The sequence below is a fragment of the Ovis canadensis genome, chromosome 5 (assembly GCF_042477335.2).
Source record: "Ovis canadensis isolate MfBH-ARS-UI-01 breed Bighorn chromosome 5, ARS-UI_OviCan_v2, whole genome shotgun sequence".
NCBI classification, from domain to species: domain Eukaryota; kingdom Metazoa; phylum Chordata; class Mammalia; order Artiodactyla; family Bovidae; genus Ovis; species Ovis canadensis.
The window spans coordinates 114594362-114613646 of NC_091249.1; the positions used below are offsets into that span (position 1 = coordinate 114594362).

The following is a 19285-nucleotide window of genomic DNA, read 5'->3' on the forward strand; positions in this document are numbered from 1 at the left end:
TACTAGGATCTCGGTACTAGGAAATCTTCAGATTTCAGAGTCATTTGTCAAATGTAGCAGCTTAAGCTTTGTGAGTATCTGAGACTACTTAACAGAAAGAGGTCTTCAGTTCAGTTCAGTCGCTCAATCGTGTCCGACTCTTTGCGACCCCGTAGACTGCAGCATGCCAGGCCTCCCTGTCTATCACCAACTCCCGGAGTTTACTCAAACTCCTGTCCATCGAGTCGGTGATGCCATCCAATCTCATCCTCTTTCATCCCCTTCTACTCCTGCCTTCAATCTTTCCCAGCATGAGGGTCTTTTCAAATGAGTCAGCTCTTCACATCAGATGGCCAAAGTATTGGAGCCTCAGCTTCAGCATCAGTCCTTCCAGTGAACATTCAGAATTGATTTCCTTTATGATTGACTGGTTGGATCTCCTTGCAGTCCAAGGGACCCTCAAGAGTCTTCTCCAACACCACAGCTCAAAAGCATCTATTTTTCAGCACTCAGCTTTCTTTATAATTCAGCTCTCACATCCACATGTAACTATGGGAAAAGCCACAGCTTATGGAAAAAACATACAGACCTTTGTTGGCAAAGTAATGTCTCTGCTTTTTAATAGGCTGTCTAGTGTAGTCATAGCTTTTTTCCCAAGGAGCAAGTGTCTTTTAATTTCATGGCTGCAGTCACCATCTGCAGTGATTTTGGAGCCCCCCAAAATAAAGTCTATCACTGTTTCCATTGTTTCCCCATCTATTTGCCATGAAGTGATGGGACCGGATGCCATGATCTTAGTTTTTCAAATGTTGAGTTTTAAGCCAGCTTTTTCACTTCCCTCTTTCACTTTCATCAAGAGAGTCTTTAGTTCTTCTTCACTTTCTGCCATAAGGGTGGTGTCATCTGCATATCTGAGGTTATTGATATTTCTCCCGGCAACCTTGATTCCAGTTTGTGCTTCATCCAGCCTGGCATTTTGCATGATGTACTCTGCATATAAGTTAAATAAGCAAGGTGACAATATACAGCCTGGATGTACTCCTTTCCCGATTTGGAACCAGTCTGTTGTTCCATGTCCAGTTCTAACTGTTGCTTCTTGACCTGCATAGAGATTTCTCAGGAGGCAGGTCAGGTGGTCTGGTATTCCCTTCTCTTAAAGAATTTTCCACAATTTGTTGTGATCCACACAGTCAGAGGCTTTGCTGTAGTCAATAAAGCAGAAGTATGTCCAGGGTAGAAAACACCAGCATTTCCATATGTTGGGCAAAATAAGAGGAAGCAAAGGTGACAGGTGAAGACCTGAAAAGAACATACTAGAAGGAGAGTTTCTGAAGGGACCTTAAAAGTGCTACGTGCCACCAGTAGGTCAGGATGGAGAGTCTGTTGGCTTCGGCAACTAGGAGCTCTTGGGTGATTCTTGCCATATAGGAGTGAAGTAGGGAGTGGAAGCAGAGACCTTCAGTTTAGGAAGAAAGAGGATGTGAGGAAGAATGAAGCAGCACATCATCCCACACTGTCCAATATGATAGACGCTAACCACGTGTGGTGATTGAAATTTGAATATAAGTGAATTTAAAGTAAGCAAACAAAACTTAAGGCTTCCCTGGTAGCTCAGTTGGTAAAGAATGCGCCTGCAATGCAGGAGACCCCAGTTCGATTCCTGGGTTGGAAAATCCCCTGGAGAAGGGAAAGGCTACCCACTGCAGTATTCTTGGGCTTCCCTAGTGACTCATCTGGTAAAGAATCTGCCTGCAATGCCGGAGACCTGGGTTCAATCCCTGGGTTGGGAAGATCTTCTGGGGAAGGGAAGGACTACCCACTCCTGTGTTCTGGCCTGGAGAATTCGACGGACTCTATAGTCCATGGGGTTGCAAAGAGTTGGACACGACAACTCTCAATTCAGTCGTATTAGTTGCATTACAAGCACTCCATTGCCCCTTGCGTCTAGGAGCTATCCTATAGCACAGGTAAAGACTGTTTCCATTATCACAGAAAGGTCTTGCCGATGGTGCTGGAACTTGTTGCAGAAAGAGGGAAAATGGAAAAACTTGAAAGACATAGTGTGTCAAAACAGGTCTCTTCTCACCTCCATGACCACGCGAGATAAACACACACGGAGTGTGTGTGTCTATAGCCTGAGTCAGATCTTTGGCAGAGAAGTTGTGTCAGAGAAGGAAAGAAAGAGCAGATAGGAAAGGCTCTCAAAGGCTCAGAGCTGGTACCCGGAACACTGGAGTGGGGATGGTTCTTTCTCCAGAAATAGACTGAGAAGCAAAAGAAAGAACAGATACAACCTTTTTTGGCAAAATCAGGAAGCAAATGATGAATGTAGCCTTGATGACTTGTTGAGAAAACAGAGGCTGTAAACGTAACAGGGGACTCTTTCTTCCATACGACAGTCCCAGTACTTCAATAAGAAATGGAACTGATTCTTTAAAATTTTTGGTAAACCGTAGATTGAAGCAGATGCACGTTGCAACTGGAGTTTATATCTTTGTCATTAATAATTATAATAACTACAGTTTAGTGATATCTACTTTATGATATCCGCTGGACTGGGCCTTTTACATTAACTATCTTTGTTAAATCCACAAAACCATTTTAAAGGTAGCTGTTGTTTTCTATTTGTAAAGGTTAAGTAACTGGCTTAAAGGCACAGAGTAGCTATTAAGTGTCAGGGGTTGGATTCGAGCACTAGTGTGAAACGCAGACCAGACCCTGAGTAACAACAATACAGAACAAGAGCAGAGAGCTGTGGCTACACATAGCAGCAACCCCTAATCTCGCTGTCCAGGCAGGCTTCTTGCATACAAGGGACGCCTAAGGAATGACTGAAGGTTGAGGCCCTGGGGAGAGAAAATGTCTGGGAAGGAGAAACAGCATCTTCTCAGAGTTGACATTCAAGCAAGTAAAGTCCAATGTGGCTATAATAAAAACTGAGAAAAAAAAAAAGAGAATATTGAGAGATGATACTGGGGTAGAGACCATGCAACGTCCTCCATTTATAGTCTGTTCCATCCGTCGTACTCAAGGTTAGATAGATTTCATAAGTCAGGATCTTAATATGACTAAGAAAAATGGTTAGCATTTCCAGATTTCATATATTTCAGACACCAGAAGAGAAAAAGGCTGGGGGGAGGGGTGCGGGGGGAACACCTTCCTGGTCTGTGTATGAGTGTAGGAGATAGCCATCTAGTGGTCTCCTGCATGTAATCTCTAGAAGTGAGTTGCTGCTCTGAAGCAGTGTTGTCACAAGGCCAGTGCGTTTGTGTGCAGCCAAGCCTGTAGTACATTGCTAACTTTTTGTTTTCCTAACCCACTGATCATTGTAAATGACCATTCCAAAGGAACCAAGTGCTCTGCATTTGGTATTTTATCACAGCTTTTAGATTTTTGCTGACAAACCTGAATAACCATGCCTAGTTCTAAGCCTGTGTTCCTTCATCAACGTTAGCCTAATGTCATGGATTCAGGTTTTAAAATTGTGTTATCTGTCCCTGAAATCATCTTGTTTTTAGTCGCTATGTAAAATGTTTCATTGCACAATAGCATATTGAGCTATTTATATTTAGTGTGTGGGGTAGGAGAATTTCTCAGTAATAGATTTATTTCTCTTCTGTGAGGCAGAATGCCACTGTGGCCTACCACAATCAGGTGCATTGTGATTTGCTTTGTTCATTTTACTGATATTGGTCCTAATACGTGGTAATTATTTTCTGATTGAAGATCTCACCTGGGAGAAGTTGCTTTCATGAGCAAGAATTGAAAGCCTACTTTGAATCATTAAACCAAGATTATTTGCAAATATGCACCAATATATTTTAATAATATATTCTTTAGTAGAATGTATCCTGGTTAAACCAGTTATTATTTTTGTTTTCTGATAATCATAAAAAAAGATTTGATAAATGTTATCTGATCATGCTATAAATGTAATTAAAGCTTAAGCAAAAGGACTCCACAATTATAAGTTTTATTAACAGTACTTAACATAGGGTGAGGAAAAGGAAAAACTGTGGGTTATCTTGGGTTTTGGGTTAGAAAAGCAGCTTTATGATTTCATTGAAAATATAAATGTTTCCTATTCACACAATTGACTGAATGGATTGAATGGACTTGAAGCCATAATTGTAAATGATGAAGATTAAAATGCTTCATGAACCTTTCATAGTTGTATTTTGAATCTGTCATAATATTTTATAAATTGTTTTCATGAAGCTATATTATCATATCCACATTGACCTCTTAGTACAGGAAGATATGAAATAACATTGCAGTGATGAATCATTCCAATGATACTAGTTTGTTAAAAATCTTCTCTTTTGCTAGAAACTGATTTAAAAATATTCTTTAGTCACAAAATTATTAACAGGAATTTGTTCATTGCTTATTTAAAATGGACAACTGGAGCTACTTAGAACAGCAGCAACACAGCTAACAAAATGATAATAAAACGTTGGTTTTCCAGTTGCCAAGTGGATGTTATATTTTTTGTGTTTCATAGCACCTGCTCAAAAATATACATTTTATTTTTGTATATTATGCTTTAATAGGCTTTTAAAGACAACTTCAGAGGGTTTGCCTGTTTTCTGAGGTAACTGTGATAAGATTTTATTTTGAAAAACTGATGAATTCTGACTTTTAAATCAATCCAACAGCCTTGTGAAAACCATTATTGAAACATGCCATGTAGTCACATATGCATGATTTTATTTCTGCTATTTGCTAATAGAGGTTATTTAGTGTTATTGGCTGCTGAGATAACAGAAGCAAATGGGTGGTTTATGAAATGAAATGTGAAGCATTATTATTTTTTCATTGTTCTGGAAAATCATTTTTTTTTCTCCCCATGCTTCAACATCTGAGAGCAACCTTCTCTCTCACTTATCATCAGGAATCAAGAGATGATATTTTTAAGGCACAACATTTTGTAAATTTTGAAGTCTTATCAACTCCCCATCCCTTCTCTCTTCTCTTTTTTCCACAGGTGATTTCTATTCACTACTTTCCAAGCTGCTAGGAGAAAGGGAAGATGTTGTTCATGTGCATAAATATAATCCTACAGAAAAGGCAGAATCAGAGTCTGACCTGGTAGCTGAGATTGCAAACGTAGTCCAAAAGAAGGATCTTGGTCGGTCCGATTCCAGAGAGAGTGCAGAACATGAGAGGGGCAATGCTATTCTTGTCAGAGACAGAATTCACAAATTTCACAGACTAGTATCTACCTTGAGGCCCGCAGAGAGCAGAGTTCTGTCATTACAGCAGCCCCTACCTGGTGAAGGCACCTGGGAACCAGAACACACAGGAGGTGCGTTTAGGTGCTTCTTTTAAAGAATACAATGTGAGATACTACGATCCACATTAGCAAAATCTGAAGGGAATAAAAATTAATGGGTGAGAAAACTCACCAATGAAAAGGAACTTACCATTAGAAAAACATGATTCTATTTGGATTATCAGATATCACTTTTGTTTGAGTCTTTGTTTTGGTCCAATCCTACATACATTCCATTTCAGCCCAATTGATGAGCCAGAATTACCAGGACCCAAACTCTCTGGATCATATGGGGAAGGGCGGCATATGGAATTCAGGAGAACCAATCCTTAACCACCTCAACATTGGGAATGAACCAAAATTTCAAACCTAATACATAAAGTTCCAGTGTGTGAAATGGTTATACACCACCTTCCTTTAAGGTAATTTAATTCCTCTCAGAGGAATCTTACACTTCCAACATTCTCATCCAATTGACTTGTAAAATGTAACCCTTTTTATACTTTGATTTCTTAAGTTCCATTATCAATTATCATCTTAATTGGAAAGCTGAATGGTTATATCTGAAGGGACCTCCAGCAAGTCAGTAACTATCAGATTCATCTTCTAACCAGGATTGGCTTCTGTAATTCGAGGACAATACCTTATTCCCTTCAGGTTTCTGTGCCAGCAAGCTATGGATGCCTCATCTTTGTCTCTAATTGTGTTGTGGCTTCTGTGATATTGATCATGTTTCATGTTACTTGCTAATGTGGAAAGCCAGATCCTACAGCATGTGGAGATAATCTCCAGAAAAGTAACGGGTGTGTGTGCATGGCAGCGGTCCATCCGTGGGCTGGAATGGCACAGGCTGCCAGCATGATGTTTTCAAATACAGCTTTGCAGGAAGCCATAAATTATTCAACACCCAACTGATTTTTATTTATAATTGAAAAACAAATTAGCATGCCGTGCCACTTTCTCACACACAAGTTTCAAGCATTGTCCATTAGGACTAGCCTAATAGTCTCTATGAGGTGTTAACTGGAACCCAGATTTTTAACCTCTTCATATTTAAATGGGGTCAGCCCTGCTCTAACTCCTTCTAAATGTACCTAATAAAACTGTTTCCAAAGAGGTGGCCGCTGAACCTCCCCTTGCATCAGAATCACCTAAGATGGTTATGAAAAATCTAGACTTCTGAATCCTCCCGAAGAACAACTGAGTTGATATCTCTGAGCACAGGGTCTAGGAGTCTGCAGTTTATGATGCCCTTATCTATTTCGTAGACAGACTGGATTGTCTGTCTGAACCTCTGTATTAAGTACAGTAAATTGTAACCCGAACAATGCGTAAATATAAAAGGGCTTCTTTGGTGAGAATACAATTCTGTTCAAGTTTGAAATGTTAGAGTTCCAGCATGCTTTATTTCATGACTTATCTTTTCTAAACTTTTTTTTACTGAGGTGACATTGGTTTATAACATTATATGTCTCATGTATGCAGCCTTATATTTCTACCTCTGTATACCCTACAGTGTGCCCACTACCAAAAATTTAGTTTCTTGCCTTTGTTACTCTTCAGTTTGAAATAATACCATGATCATTTATAGACATCCTAAGTGTCAGTGTGAAAATCATGATTTGACTTAAGGAATTATATTCCTAAGACCTACTAAGTTTTTCTAAGAAAGAAATACTTAAAACACTCAAAATACAGTTACTGGCCAAGTCTCCACATTCCTTTCGAGGTGGTAAAAATGGCACTCCTCTCGAGTGCCTAGAAGAAAAATATTTCTCCAAGTTTCCTTTCATTTTAAGGATGTGGGCGAATGTCACTGAAATAAAGCAATGAGTTAGAGAAACATAAAATACAAATTCTAGTTATAGGAAGAAAATGTGCATGTATTTCCTTCTGAATGATTTGTTTTAGTGTAATTTCACTACTCTGATTCCAAATTTTTATAAAAATTAAATGCAAAATAGCAAAGCCCACATTTAGATAAGCTATTTCTAAAATCTTTTCAGTTTTCTTTCACTGTTTACTATAGCACAATGTAATATCTGACTTTAATTGAAGAAAACAGTAAGTGGTATAATAAGTTAACAATAATTATTATTATATTTGCTATCATTAGTGTCATGTTGGAGTAAGATTTCAAAAATTTAAACACCAAAGTAGTAGAACTGAATATTAATTATTTTAGCTTAAGCAGCATCCATGAGAGAATTTTCTTACAATATGTAGGAAAGCTGCAAAAATTGACACTCTAAGTTGATTAACAAAATGTAACTTAGCAGTGTTCTATCATAATGAGAATGTGTGGCTCTTCAACTTACTGGTCACTGACATTGATCTGCCTTGATGTTTTCCTGTAATATATGATGTACAGTGTGACAGTGTGCACCCTAGTAAGTTGGGAAGCAGATACACTCCTTTTTAGTACACTTTGTTTCTCCCATTAGTTTGATGTCTGTATTAAGACAGCATTCATAGAGAAGAGAGAAAATCATAGTCTCTTTTCTGGTTGCCTTCTGGAAACTAGACTCTTTGAAAACTAAATTTAAAACTACTGATAGCTATTCTCTTCCTGTTGAATTTAATTGGACTACTATTTGCTAGCATACGGAAGCCTGATTTGACATATGTCGTACACCTTTGGACATCAGAAAACACGTCTGCATTTGTGTGGTGCCTCCCACAAGATGAGAGCCTGTGCAGTCTTTAAATATTCTTATGGTGCATTTAAAGTCTACTTCGTTTCTATGGGCAACTTTTTCTTGGCTCAGAAGCCATACTTTTAACATACTTCAGTCATGCTGGCTCTAGGTTCAAGTCTTATAGAATTCCCAGGGTTCAATAAAGCATTCACTAGGCTAAATTTTCATTTCTGGAGGAGAGGAGAATAATGAAAACAAAAATCTATGACAAAATCATTTATAGAAGCATAGAAAGGATACATGCCGTGTATCCAAAATGCCACAGTTCAGTCAACCAGCATTCAGACCCAGGCAGATTTGCTCAGTCTTGGTTTTTAATTACTTTATTACTCTGTCTCACAATAAAATAATAGACAGATAGATAGGCTGTTTTTTTCCAGCCTTCCCATCATCTTATCTACAGCCGTAATAACTCTAGGTGTAGATTGCCTTTGGTCATACTTTCTCAATCAATATCCAAACAATTTGACTAAGGTGAAGATTCACCTGCAGTTAAATTTTTGAAAGAAAAGGAAGTCTGCTAACACTTCTGAGCCTCTGGCTATGTCTTAACTCTCTTACTCACTTCCCTCCCACTAAATAAGACATAATTAATCTGGTTTTCTTTCTCACTTAAGCATAAATATTTCTCTTATAGTCTTAGTTAATTATAGTTACTGTTGGCACTTCTGATGAATAACAATCCCTGACCAAAATAAGGCATCTTTTCATCACTAAAAGCAAATCTACTCATGTAGGAAAAGCAACAATTTTATTTTGTTCTTGTTGAAATCTACTGATTTCTATAGGATCTTCTCAAGATTAAATATAAAGAGCCTTGTTACAGTAAAGTTAAGTCATAGCCTAGGTTTGACATTATATTTTTTCCTTAAATTTTTTTGTCTAATTCTGTTAGTCCTATGTACACAGATAAAGGAATGCCCTTTTAAATGCTTGTTAATAATTTCATATGAAAGCAGCATTGATTGCCAACATTAATCTTTCTGGGAAAGACATAATTCATTAATCTGCATAGTGATTTATTGATACAGTTTTAGTTTTAATGTTAAATTTTTTCTGAAAGTAACTTTTTAAAAATATATGGTAGAATATGAGGCTGTCCATTTACCTTTATTTATAATGAATGCAGGGATTCTTCTGAAATAACCCTATCATTTGACATCTGAATTTAGCGCAGCTGACGCTTGGAGTTGGGAATGGCTTGCCCAAGGTCATATGTAAGAAATCTGTATTTAGTTTTCAAATTAGGACTGTCGGTTTACAACAGAAGTCATATATGCTAATGAATTACTTCTTAAGTAAAGTCTAAGAGGAATCTGAACTCGAATTTCTAACTTTTCCATGCTTGAAAATGTCAAGTTTAATTTAGAACCCAAATACATTTTATCAGACAGTTTTTAATAAGGATTTGAAATATTTTTGAAGGTTAGAAAATAATCACCCTTGCTATTGATGGCCAGAGTCTGGCCCAAGCCTATCGTTCTTTTATAAATACGGAAAATAACCTGGGGTTCTGTCTGAGCGTCCTATAATTCTCTTGTAAAGATGGGCAGGGGCTTGTGAAAGCATTAATATTCATTCCATATGCATACACCACTAGTCCTCCATGACTGCTTTGACTCTTGATCACTTCATCTTAAAGAGAACAGCCTTTAACTGCGTAATAATGAAAAAAGATGACGACACTGGAAGCAGAAACATCGATTCACAGAGCTAGTGTTCACAGCAAAAACCGTGAACTCAGTTTTCCTTTAACTGTTTGGGAATTTGTAATTAACACAGAGACCTAGGTTTTCAGGTCCTGAAAGTTTTGAGGTCTTGGCTAGGTAATCTTAATGAATGTGCAGTGATGTTTGTAATGAAATTTACAGTAATTTAATATAATTTCTCTGAGTGTTCTTGCCATGCACAAAACAGTTCTTCCTTTGCACTGACTCAGTACTGAAAGAGCCAAGTTCCTCATGTTGCTAACCCTCATGTATTTCCTCACGTATCACCTTTACTGTTTTGAAAATTTACCAAAAGTGTATAAATGTGCCCTAGACAGTTATCCTGCTTTCTCATCTTGAAAGTTTCCAACCAAAAGGAATTCTTGTAAGTGACAGAATAGGTTGTTAACAACCTATCAGTCAGTGCTTTTTGCAGATTTTGAGAGTTTACCAATCTAAAGTCAGTGATAATATGGGATTATTCACAGCTAGATTGAAGTTCTTTACAAGTATTTCATGTATTTTATGAAATCCTCATTTGAACCCAGAATAGTATATTTATTTAGGACAGCGCATATTTTCTATCAGAAGTAGCATCTCTAAATCTTCATGAGCGTCTCGCTTCCAGTCCTTGTTGTAGACCACTGGATAAAAAAGTTCCAGGAAACATGGCATTTGTTGATTGCCATCAATGAAAATAATTAGCCAATTAACTTTTTTTATTGAGTCTCTTCATGGTGTCTTCAGCACAATGCTAGGGGTAAAAAGACGTAGTGCCGGTGAGCTATAAGATGCTAAGGGTGTTTAAATGCTAGTTGACAACATAAGCAAGTAGGAAGTGGAGCATAGAGTTCAGTTTAGTGCATTTACTAGGCCAGTACCATGGGCCAGGCCCCAAGCAAGACTCAGTGACAAAACAGTGAATAAGACAGGATCTCTGCCCTCACAAAATTTCACCTGGTTGAAGTGGTGTTGGGCTCTGAGAAGCGGATGAAAGCAATTAAATATCTCAGTTGTTATGCGGTTCAAGGTTCAAGATCCAGAATCTTCAGGAGCTGCTGATTGCATGCAGAATGGCCACCAAAAGGACCAGCTGTAACTGAGATGCAAATGAATGAAGTATGGTCTGAGATTCATGCCACTTTAAAATGATTTAAAATAGTTTCTTTGGGGAATCCATCTATACATCTCTACTTATCATCCATAGACCCTGTTTCCTGAGTTCACTTTCAAAAACACACTTTTATCCATGCCACCCCGTGCTTGAAAGCCATCGGTGGCCCTGTAGTTTGCTTCCTTTTCTCCTTCTGTGACAAGCGTGATAGATGATTAGTGCTATTCATCCAGGCAGCCCCACTCATATCCACTGCTGTGCCAATTTAGGCATGCCAGCTGTAAGTCTGCCCCCTTCTCCCCAGCTCAGGAAGACAGCAAAATACATATGATTAAGAATGATATTCTCACGTGCTCTAGTATATTTCAAAGGTAAATTATCCCCAAGCTCTGGGCTTTACTCCTATTAATAAAGTACTTGCAGCATACCTCAGAATTAATCATAGTATAGATCAAGACACCACAGCATAGAGCTACTCTCATTCATTGTTAAATCCATACTCTTCCTTGTGCTTGACAATATATCTTCCAGTCTACACTAGGTCTTGGGGTCTGTTTAATCCTGCTTCTCACTTCCAAACCCCGACCTGACATACACAGATGTCTTTAAAGATATACAGATTACTTAAAGATCGTGAAACACATTCTGCAGTTATAAACATCCTCACTTTTCATCTTTCTGACTACCCGCTTCTGAATTAGATAAACCTTTAAGTGAGAATCCCTACCCTCTCCCAGCCAAGCCTCAGAAAAGATGATGGGCCCTTTCCCTGTATTCCTGCACCACACTGTGTCATGCGTATTTGCTTTCTGGTTTTTTTCCCCTCATTTTATCCTATGAGACCCTGCAGGCTCCATACCATGCTGTATTTGTGTTCCCAGAATCTAGCATAATACCTTACATAGACAGTACACTTAGGGGTTATTTGTTGAAGATGTATCACCAAAAGTTATAGGCAAAACTGTTCTAGTCATCGTATTGATTGTGATATATTTGTTAATTTTTATTTAAAAAAAATTAAACCTACAAAGGTAAGAACATTTGGAGTGGAAAGGTACTATTTCCTTTTCCTGTAGTTAAGAGAATTACTTTAAAGTGTTGATTCTCACACTGGCATCCTCTCAAGTTTTCAGAAGCTGATTATATGAGCCCTGGGTGTCCCTTTCTTCCTCCAATCTTGAATGTCCATCTTTGAGAATCACTGCATGTTGCCACATCCTCCAGTGTACGGGCAGGAGAAAGGGACTCAAATTGCTTTTTTACTTCTCAGCATCTCTCCTGAAGCATTGCAGAGAGAAGGAAATGTTGCCATTGATACAGAGGATTTCACAGTATCTTCTTAACTTTCTATCCCGTTAGTAGAGCTCCTCTGTACCTCACACCTCTTTACTCATGAGCATTTTTATAAAAGGGATTAGCACAATTGAACTTAGATATTCTCTTAAGTATAAGTTCATTCTGAACAGAAGTGAGAGTAATTGGTAAATCATTCAGTCATAGAGTATCTGTTATTTTTTCCTTTCTCATGTTAGGAAACAGTGAAATATAAACCATGAAAAAGTATCTCTCCATTCCCATTGTTACAGGAACACTGAGGCTGGGCAAAATGAAACTGGTATCTTACATAGTTCCTGTACAAGGGATTATCAATGATGGTTTCTTATAGGGTCTAATATATATTGAACACCCACAGTTTACACAGAAGTTAGATAAGAGAGAGAGAGACAGCTGTGCACACACACACAGACACACACACACAGGCTTATTGCCCAAGAATGCTATTCATTTAAAGGCTTTGCGTTAAAATGATATTTTCCATATTACCATATTTTCCAAAGATACTAGTTTAAAGTAAGAATCTTGAAGAAGGTAGTCTCAAATTTGCTCCTTAATGACTGAAGGATAAGCTGGTTTTATAAGGCATCTTATCAACAGGAAAAGAACCTTTAGTCCCCAAACAGGTTCACAGTCACTTATTTATTCATCGCCCAGGAGGCTACACTTTCGCACGTGCATGTGGTCTATGTTATGTAGAGCACGCTTGTATTTGTTTGTTTGTTTGTTTTTTGCATCTACTGACATAACTGCATGAACTTCTTACAATCATTGTGAATCTTCGTGGAGTTATACTAACTCTTTCTTACACTAAATGTATGGGTTTCTCTTTTAGATTTCCATGTAGAAGAGGCACTGGATTGGCCTGGGGTGTACTTATTACCAGGCCAGGTTTCTGGGGTGGCTGTGGACCCTCAGAATAATCTTGTGATTTTCCACCGAGGTGACCACGTCTGGGATGGAAAGTAAGTAATCATTTTTCCTTCAAGAAGTAAATGAAATTAAAAACAGCATGCGTTGCTTTCCATTAAACTAAGAATAATGGTGAGAGTACTATGAAGGTTCTTTTTGAACATAATGTTTGTGAACGTGATGTGTTCTTTTAATATATGATTGTGATACACAGGAAAGAGGAGGTCTTCTGCATTTGAAAACGATTAAGATAGTTTCACAAGGCTAGTTTACAGAAGGAGGGCAAGAAGTCTGTGATTCTGCCTACTTCCCTGGTGGTTCAGATGGTAAAGCGTCTGTCTGAAATGCAGGAGACCCGAATTCGATCCCTGGGTTGGGGAGATCCCCTGGAGAAGGAAATGGCAACCCACTCTAGTACTCTTGCCTGGAAAATCCCATGGACAGTGGGGCCTGGTAGTGCGACTCTTTCGCAAAGAGTCGAAGATGACTAAGCAACTTCAATTTCACTTTCTGCCTACTTAGCGTTTTGCTCTCGCCTCCTTGAAGCCACCTCCACACTCCTAAGGAGAGAAATATTAAAGAAATTAGGACAGTATGTGGCTGAGGCATTTTAAGACTTCAGAAGAAGTGCATCATGATAAATGATCAACTCAGAAAAGTTACTGGTTGACTGCAGCAAAGCACTTCCTTATCTCCCTGTCTCTGGGTATTGAACTGTCTTGAGGCCACTGGACTCTCACTTTCCCTGAGGCTGCTCCGTGGCAGTGATAACAGTGCCTCCTGGGGAATTCTGTGGTTGGAGCCGCGTGGCCACCATATGTATAGAAATAGTTAGTACCTTCCCCTCGCATGTTCCTGTAGGTCATTTCTATTACATACATGTGCTCTTTTCATGAGCACTGGAGACTTAACAACACCGAGACTCATGCTCCTGCTTTTCCCTTGGAGTTTCTCTTTCCAACCTTTTATTCTGTCTTCCAGTATCATCTCATAGGGATTTTTGGTTTAAAACATGTCTAACATTTATTGAGTTGTTTGCCATGCCTCTGTTACTGTTCTAAATGTTTGCATGAATTAACTCCCAGAAGTTAGGCACGGTTGGTATCATGATTCACATTTTACAGGTGAAGAAATCAAGAGAAGATAAGTGTTTTGCCCCGTGTCTCACAATTAGCCCAGCAAAGTCAGGCTTCAGTTGCTGTCCGTCTGACTCAGAGTTGGCCCACTTACCCACTTTGTCCTACTTGATTCCTTTTAGAGGATTGTGAGCACATTTACGGGATTGTATTTTTCAAAGCTGGCTCCAAAGTTTATCAGTTTATCTTAATTCTCCTAAGTATTGAAAATCCATTTATTCATCTATTTTATCACACATTTTCATATAAAGGTGAATTTTTAAATGTCTTGTGAGTTTACTGTAATGAATCTTCTTCTTCTTTCAAGTGTACAGCTGATGGCTTTCATTTGGAAAGTGAGGAGCCCCACATACAGTTCAACTGTGATTTCCCTCCATTTTCAGAGATGCTGATTAAACTTAGGCTAAACCTGCACTGTCACACACAGATGCACGTAGTTTTCTTGGTGCAGCTGAAGATGAAATTCATTCAGCATTTCAGGGTAGGTTGATAGCTTTGATACTGTTTAATTATCCTTTGTAATTGTCACACTTGAAAATGGAATCTAAGAAAGAGATCACTTCAGAGTTCAAAGCCATCAAGCTCAGCATCCCTGTTTCTACATCTCTGTTACATCATCTTAGTCATTATTGAACATCTAATGATATTTTAACAAGTGCTTTCAAAAGCAAACTGTTACTATTCACTCTAGCATATTCTTCATTTTAATGAATATTACTATATTTTCTGCATGGACTTCTAGCCACATTTTATCAGACGAGAAAATTATAGCACCATTTTCTTCCATTGATAACTGTTTCAGCTGGCTAAAGCTAAATTGGACGAAGTCCAATTTCCCATTTTAATGTGATATTCATTCCAAGTAAATAGCAGAGGCTGGAATAGTTTAATAGGGAAAAAAAAAAAAAGGGATCAGTACAGGCCAGCCTGGGGTAAATGACCCAAGACTGAAACAAGAGCCACATAAGAACATTTTCTGGGACATACATGGCAATCCCAGCAGAAGACCTGAATTTTCTGGCTTTGTGCTTTCATCCAGATAACCTGCCAGTATCGTGGGTAAATAGATTCCAGGTCCATCGCCAAAGCCCTGGTGCGTTCACCCTGATGAATGGCTCTGACAAAGCGGTCTTCTTAAAAATTTAAGACTTCACAGCAGGGGTGCTAATTTACACCATTAAGTCTGGTTCTTCTTTCTCCCTCGTCTTTATCGTTCAGGTGTAAGAATATTTGTCATCCCTCTCCTTTTGCCTCTCCTGTATTTCCTGTTGGCCTCTAGCAGCCTTTGCCACCCATGGAAATTCTCTTCGGGCACTCTGATCTCTGCTTTAAACACTGTCTGCTTCATTACTCACAAAGAGATTTAGAAGTGGACTACTCTGCTAGTAGTTTTGTAGGTAAATAGATTTGGATATGCTGATTCTGCTCGTTGAACAGTTGTGCATGACCATTCTTCCTGTATGTGCAAGTGAATTATATAAAATGGGCAAAGTAATTTTCTTCTCACTCATTGAATATCCAAAGATTGTACAAAGAAAAAGACAGTGCTTCCCTGAGGAATTTCTTACATGCTGGTGAGAGGCAATGGAAGTGGAAACATGGGGAGGAAATTACATTCTTATTGCTACCACGGTTTGTTTAGAAAGATGAGAAATTCTGTATTAATTTTCCTCAGAATCCCATCCTTAGCCTTCTCATGTGCACAAAACTGTAAGTTCCATAAGGTCGGTCAGTCAGTCAGTCCAGTCGCTCAGTCATGTCCGACTCTTTGTGACCCCATGGACTGCAGCACGCCAGGCCTCCCCATCCGTCACCAACTCCTGGAGCTTGCTCAAACTCATGTCCATCGAGTCGGTGATGCCATCCACCCATCTCATCCTCTGTCATCCCCTTCTCCTCCTGCCTTTAGTCTTTCCCAGCATCAGGGTCTTTTCAAATAAGTCAGTTCTTCGCATCAGGTGGCCAAAGTATTGGAGTTTCAGCTTTAGTATCAGTCCTTCCAATGAACATTCAGGACTGATCTCCTTTAGGATGGACTGGTTGGATCTCCTTGCAGTCCAAGGGACACAGAAGAGTCTTCTCCAACACCACAGTTCAAAAGCATCAATTCTTCAGAGCTCAGCTTTCTTTACAGTCCACCTCTCACATCCATACATGACCACTGGAAAAACCATAGCCTTGACTAGACGGACGTTTATTGGCCAAGTAATGTCTCTGCTTTTTAATATGCTGTCTAGTTTGGTCATAGCTTATCTTCCAAGGAGTAAGCGTCTTTTAATTTCATGGCTGCAGTCACCATCTGCAGTGATTTTAGAGCCCCCCAAAATAAAGTCTGTCACTGTTTCCATTGTTTCCCCATCTATTCACCATGATCTTCGTTTTCTGAATGTTGAGCTTTAAGCCAACTTTTTCACTCTCCTCTTTCACTTTCATCAAGAGGCTCTTTAGTTCTTCTTTGCTTTCTACCATTAGGGAGGTGGCATCTCCATATCTGCGGTTATTGATATTTCTCCTGGCAATCTTGATTCCAGCTTGTGCTTCATCCAGTCCAGCATTTCACATGATGCACTCTGCATAGAAGATAAATAAGCAGGGTGACATTATACAGCCTTGACATACTCTTTGATTGTTAAACACAGTTTGTTGAAGAAGGCCTTATTGTCTCTTACAGATATCCTTTGAAACTCTGCATTTAATTGGGTTATCTTTCCCTCTCCCCCTTGCTTTTTGTTCTTCCACTATTTGTAAAGCCTCCTCAGATAACCACCCTGCCTTCTTGTTTTTCCTTTTATTTGGGCTGGTTTTGTTCGCCACCTCCTGTACAATACTACAGACCTCCGTCCACAGTTCTTCAGGCACACTGTTATCTAAATCTGGTCTCTTGAATCTTTGTCACCTCCACTGCAAATTCATACGGGATTTAAGTCATACTGGCTGGCCTAGTGTTTTTCCCAGTTTTCTTTAGTGTAAGCCTGAATTTTGCTATGAGAAGGTGATTATCTGAGCCACAGTCAGCTCCAGGTCTTGTTCTTGCTGATTGTATACAGCTTCTGTGTCTTTGGCTACCGAGAATGCAATCAGTTTGATTTCGGCATTGGTCATTTGGTGATGGCCATGTGTAAAGTCATCTCTTATGTTGTTGAAAAAGAGTATTTTCTATGACTAGTGCATTCTCTTGGCAGAATTCAGTTACCCTTTGCCCTGCTTCATTTTGTACTCCCAGGCCAAACTTGCCTGTTACTCTGGGTATATCTTAACTTCCTACTTTTGCCTTCCAATCCCCGATGATGAATATAACATCTTTTTTAGGTATTAGTTCTAGAAGGTATTCTAGGTCTTCATAGAACCACTCAACTTTAGCTTCTTCAGCATTAACAGTTGGGGCATAGACTTGGATTACTGTGATGTTGACGGTTTGTCTTGGAAATGAAACAAGATCATTCTGTTATTTTTGAGGGTGCATGTTGATTATGACGGCTTCTGTATTTCTTGTAAGGGATTCTTGCCCACAGTAGATATAATCAGTTCAGTTCAGTTGAGTCATGTCCAACTCTTTGCAACTCCATGGACTGCAGCACGCCAGGCCTTCCTGTCCATCACCAACTCCCAGAGCTTACTCAAACTCATGTACATTGAGTCAATGATGCAATCCAACCATCTCATCCTCTGTCGTCCCCTTCTCCTCCTGCCTTTAGTCTTTCCCAGCATCAGGGTCTTTTCAAATGAGCCAGTTCTTCGCATCAAGTGACCAAAGTATTGGAGTTTCAGCTTCAGTATCAGTCCTTCCAATGAATATTCAGGACTGATTTCCTTTAGGATGGACTGTTTGGATCTCCTTGCAGTCCAAGGAACTCTCAAGAGTCTTCTCCAACACCACAGTTCAAAAGTATCAATTTTTTGGCGCTCAGCTTTCTTTATAGCCCACCTCTCACATCCATACATGACTACTGAAGAAACGATAGCCTTGAGTAGATGGACCTTTGTTGTCAAAGTAATGTCTCTGCTTTTGAATATGCTGTCTAGGGTGGCCATAACTTTTCTTCAAAGAAACAAGCGTCTTTTAATTTCATGGCTGCAGTCACCATCTGCAGTGATTTTGGAGCCCCAAAAAATAAAGTCTGTCACTGTTTCCATTTCCACTGTTTCCCCATCTATTTGCCATGAAGTGATGGGACAAGATGCCATGATCTTAGTTTTCTGAATGTTGAGTTTTAAGCCAGCTTTTTCACTCTCTTCTTTCAACTTCATCAAGAGGCTCTTTAGTTCTTCTTTGCTTTCTACCATAAGGGTGGTGTCATCTGCATATCTGAGGTTATTGATATTTCTCCCAGCAATCTTGATTCCAGCTTGTGCTTCATCCAGCCCAGCATTTCTCATGATGTACTCTTCAATAAATAAGCAGGGTGACAATATACAGCCTTGACATACTCCTTTCCTGATTTGGAACCAGTCTGTTGTTCCATGTCCAGTTCTAACTGTTGTTTCTTCCTGATCTGCATACAGATTTCTCAAGAGACAGGTCAGGTGGTCTGGTATTCCCATTTCTTTAAGAATTTTCCACAGTTTGTTGTGATCCGCACAGTCAAAGGCTTTGGCATAGTCAATAAAGCAGAAGTAGATGTTTTTCTGGAACTCTCTTGCTTTTTCCATGACCAGTGGTCATCTGCATTAAATTTGCCCATTCCTGTCCATTTTAGTTCACTGATTCCTAGGATGTCTGTGTTGATTCTTACCATTTCCTGCTTGACCATGTCTTTTCCTTGATTCATAGACCTAACATTCTAGTCCCTGTACAGTACAAAAATTTTTTTACCATCAAATTTTACTTTGATCACCAGACACAGCCACAACTGAGCATCATATCCACTTCGGCCCAGCTGCTTCATTCATTCTGGGGCTGTTGGTAATTCTCCTCTACTCTTCTCCAGTAGCATATTGGACACCTTCAGACCTGCAGGACTCATCTCTGGTGTCATATCTTTTTGGCCTTTTATACAGTTCATGAGGTTCTCACGGCAAGTATACCGGGGTGGTTTGCCATTCCCTCCTCCAAAAGGAGGAGTTATTATTATTTAGTAATAATCCCTAATTAATACTCCATACTCAAAGCTTTTTTGATATCACAT

At 39.1% G+C, this 19285-nt stretch overlaps 1 protein-coding gene across 46 annotated transcripts in view; it reads left to right on the forward strand.

The window, feature by feature from the left end:
* PAM (peptidylglycine alpha-amidating monooxygenase) overlaps positions 1–19285 on the forward strand; it is a 323041-nt gene that overhangs the window by 263991 nt on the left and 39765 nt on the right. For 28 of the 46 annotated variants that reach the window (XM_069590225.1, XM_069590236.1, XM_069590210.1 and 25 more), the window contains one exon: positions 12947–13076. In XM_069590225.1, the coding sequence (XP_069446326.1) occupies positions 12947–13076 (130 nt within the window). Of the gene's footprint in view, positions 1–4966; positions 5288–12946; positions 13077–19285 lie in introns of all 46 variants that reach the window. The other 18 variants (XM_069590190.1, XM_069590195.1, XM_069590201.1 and 15 more) reach the window with 1 other exon arrangement.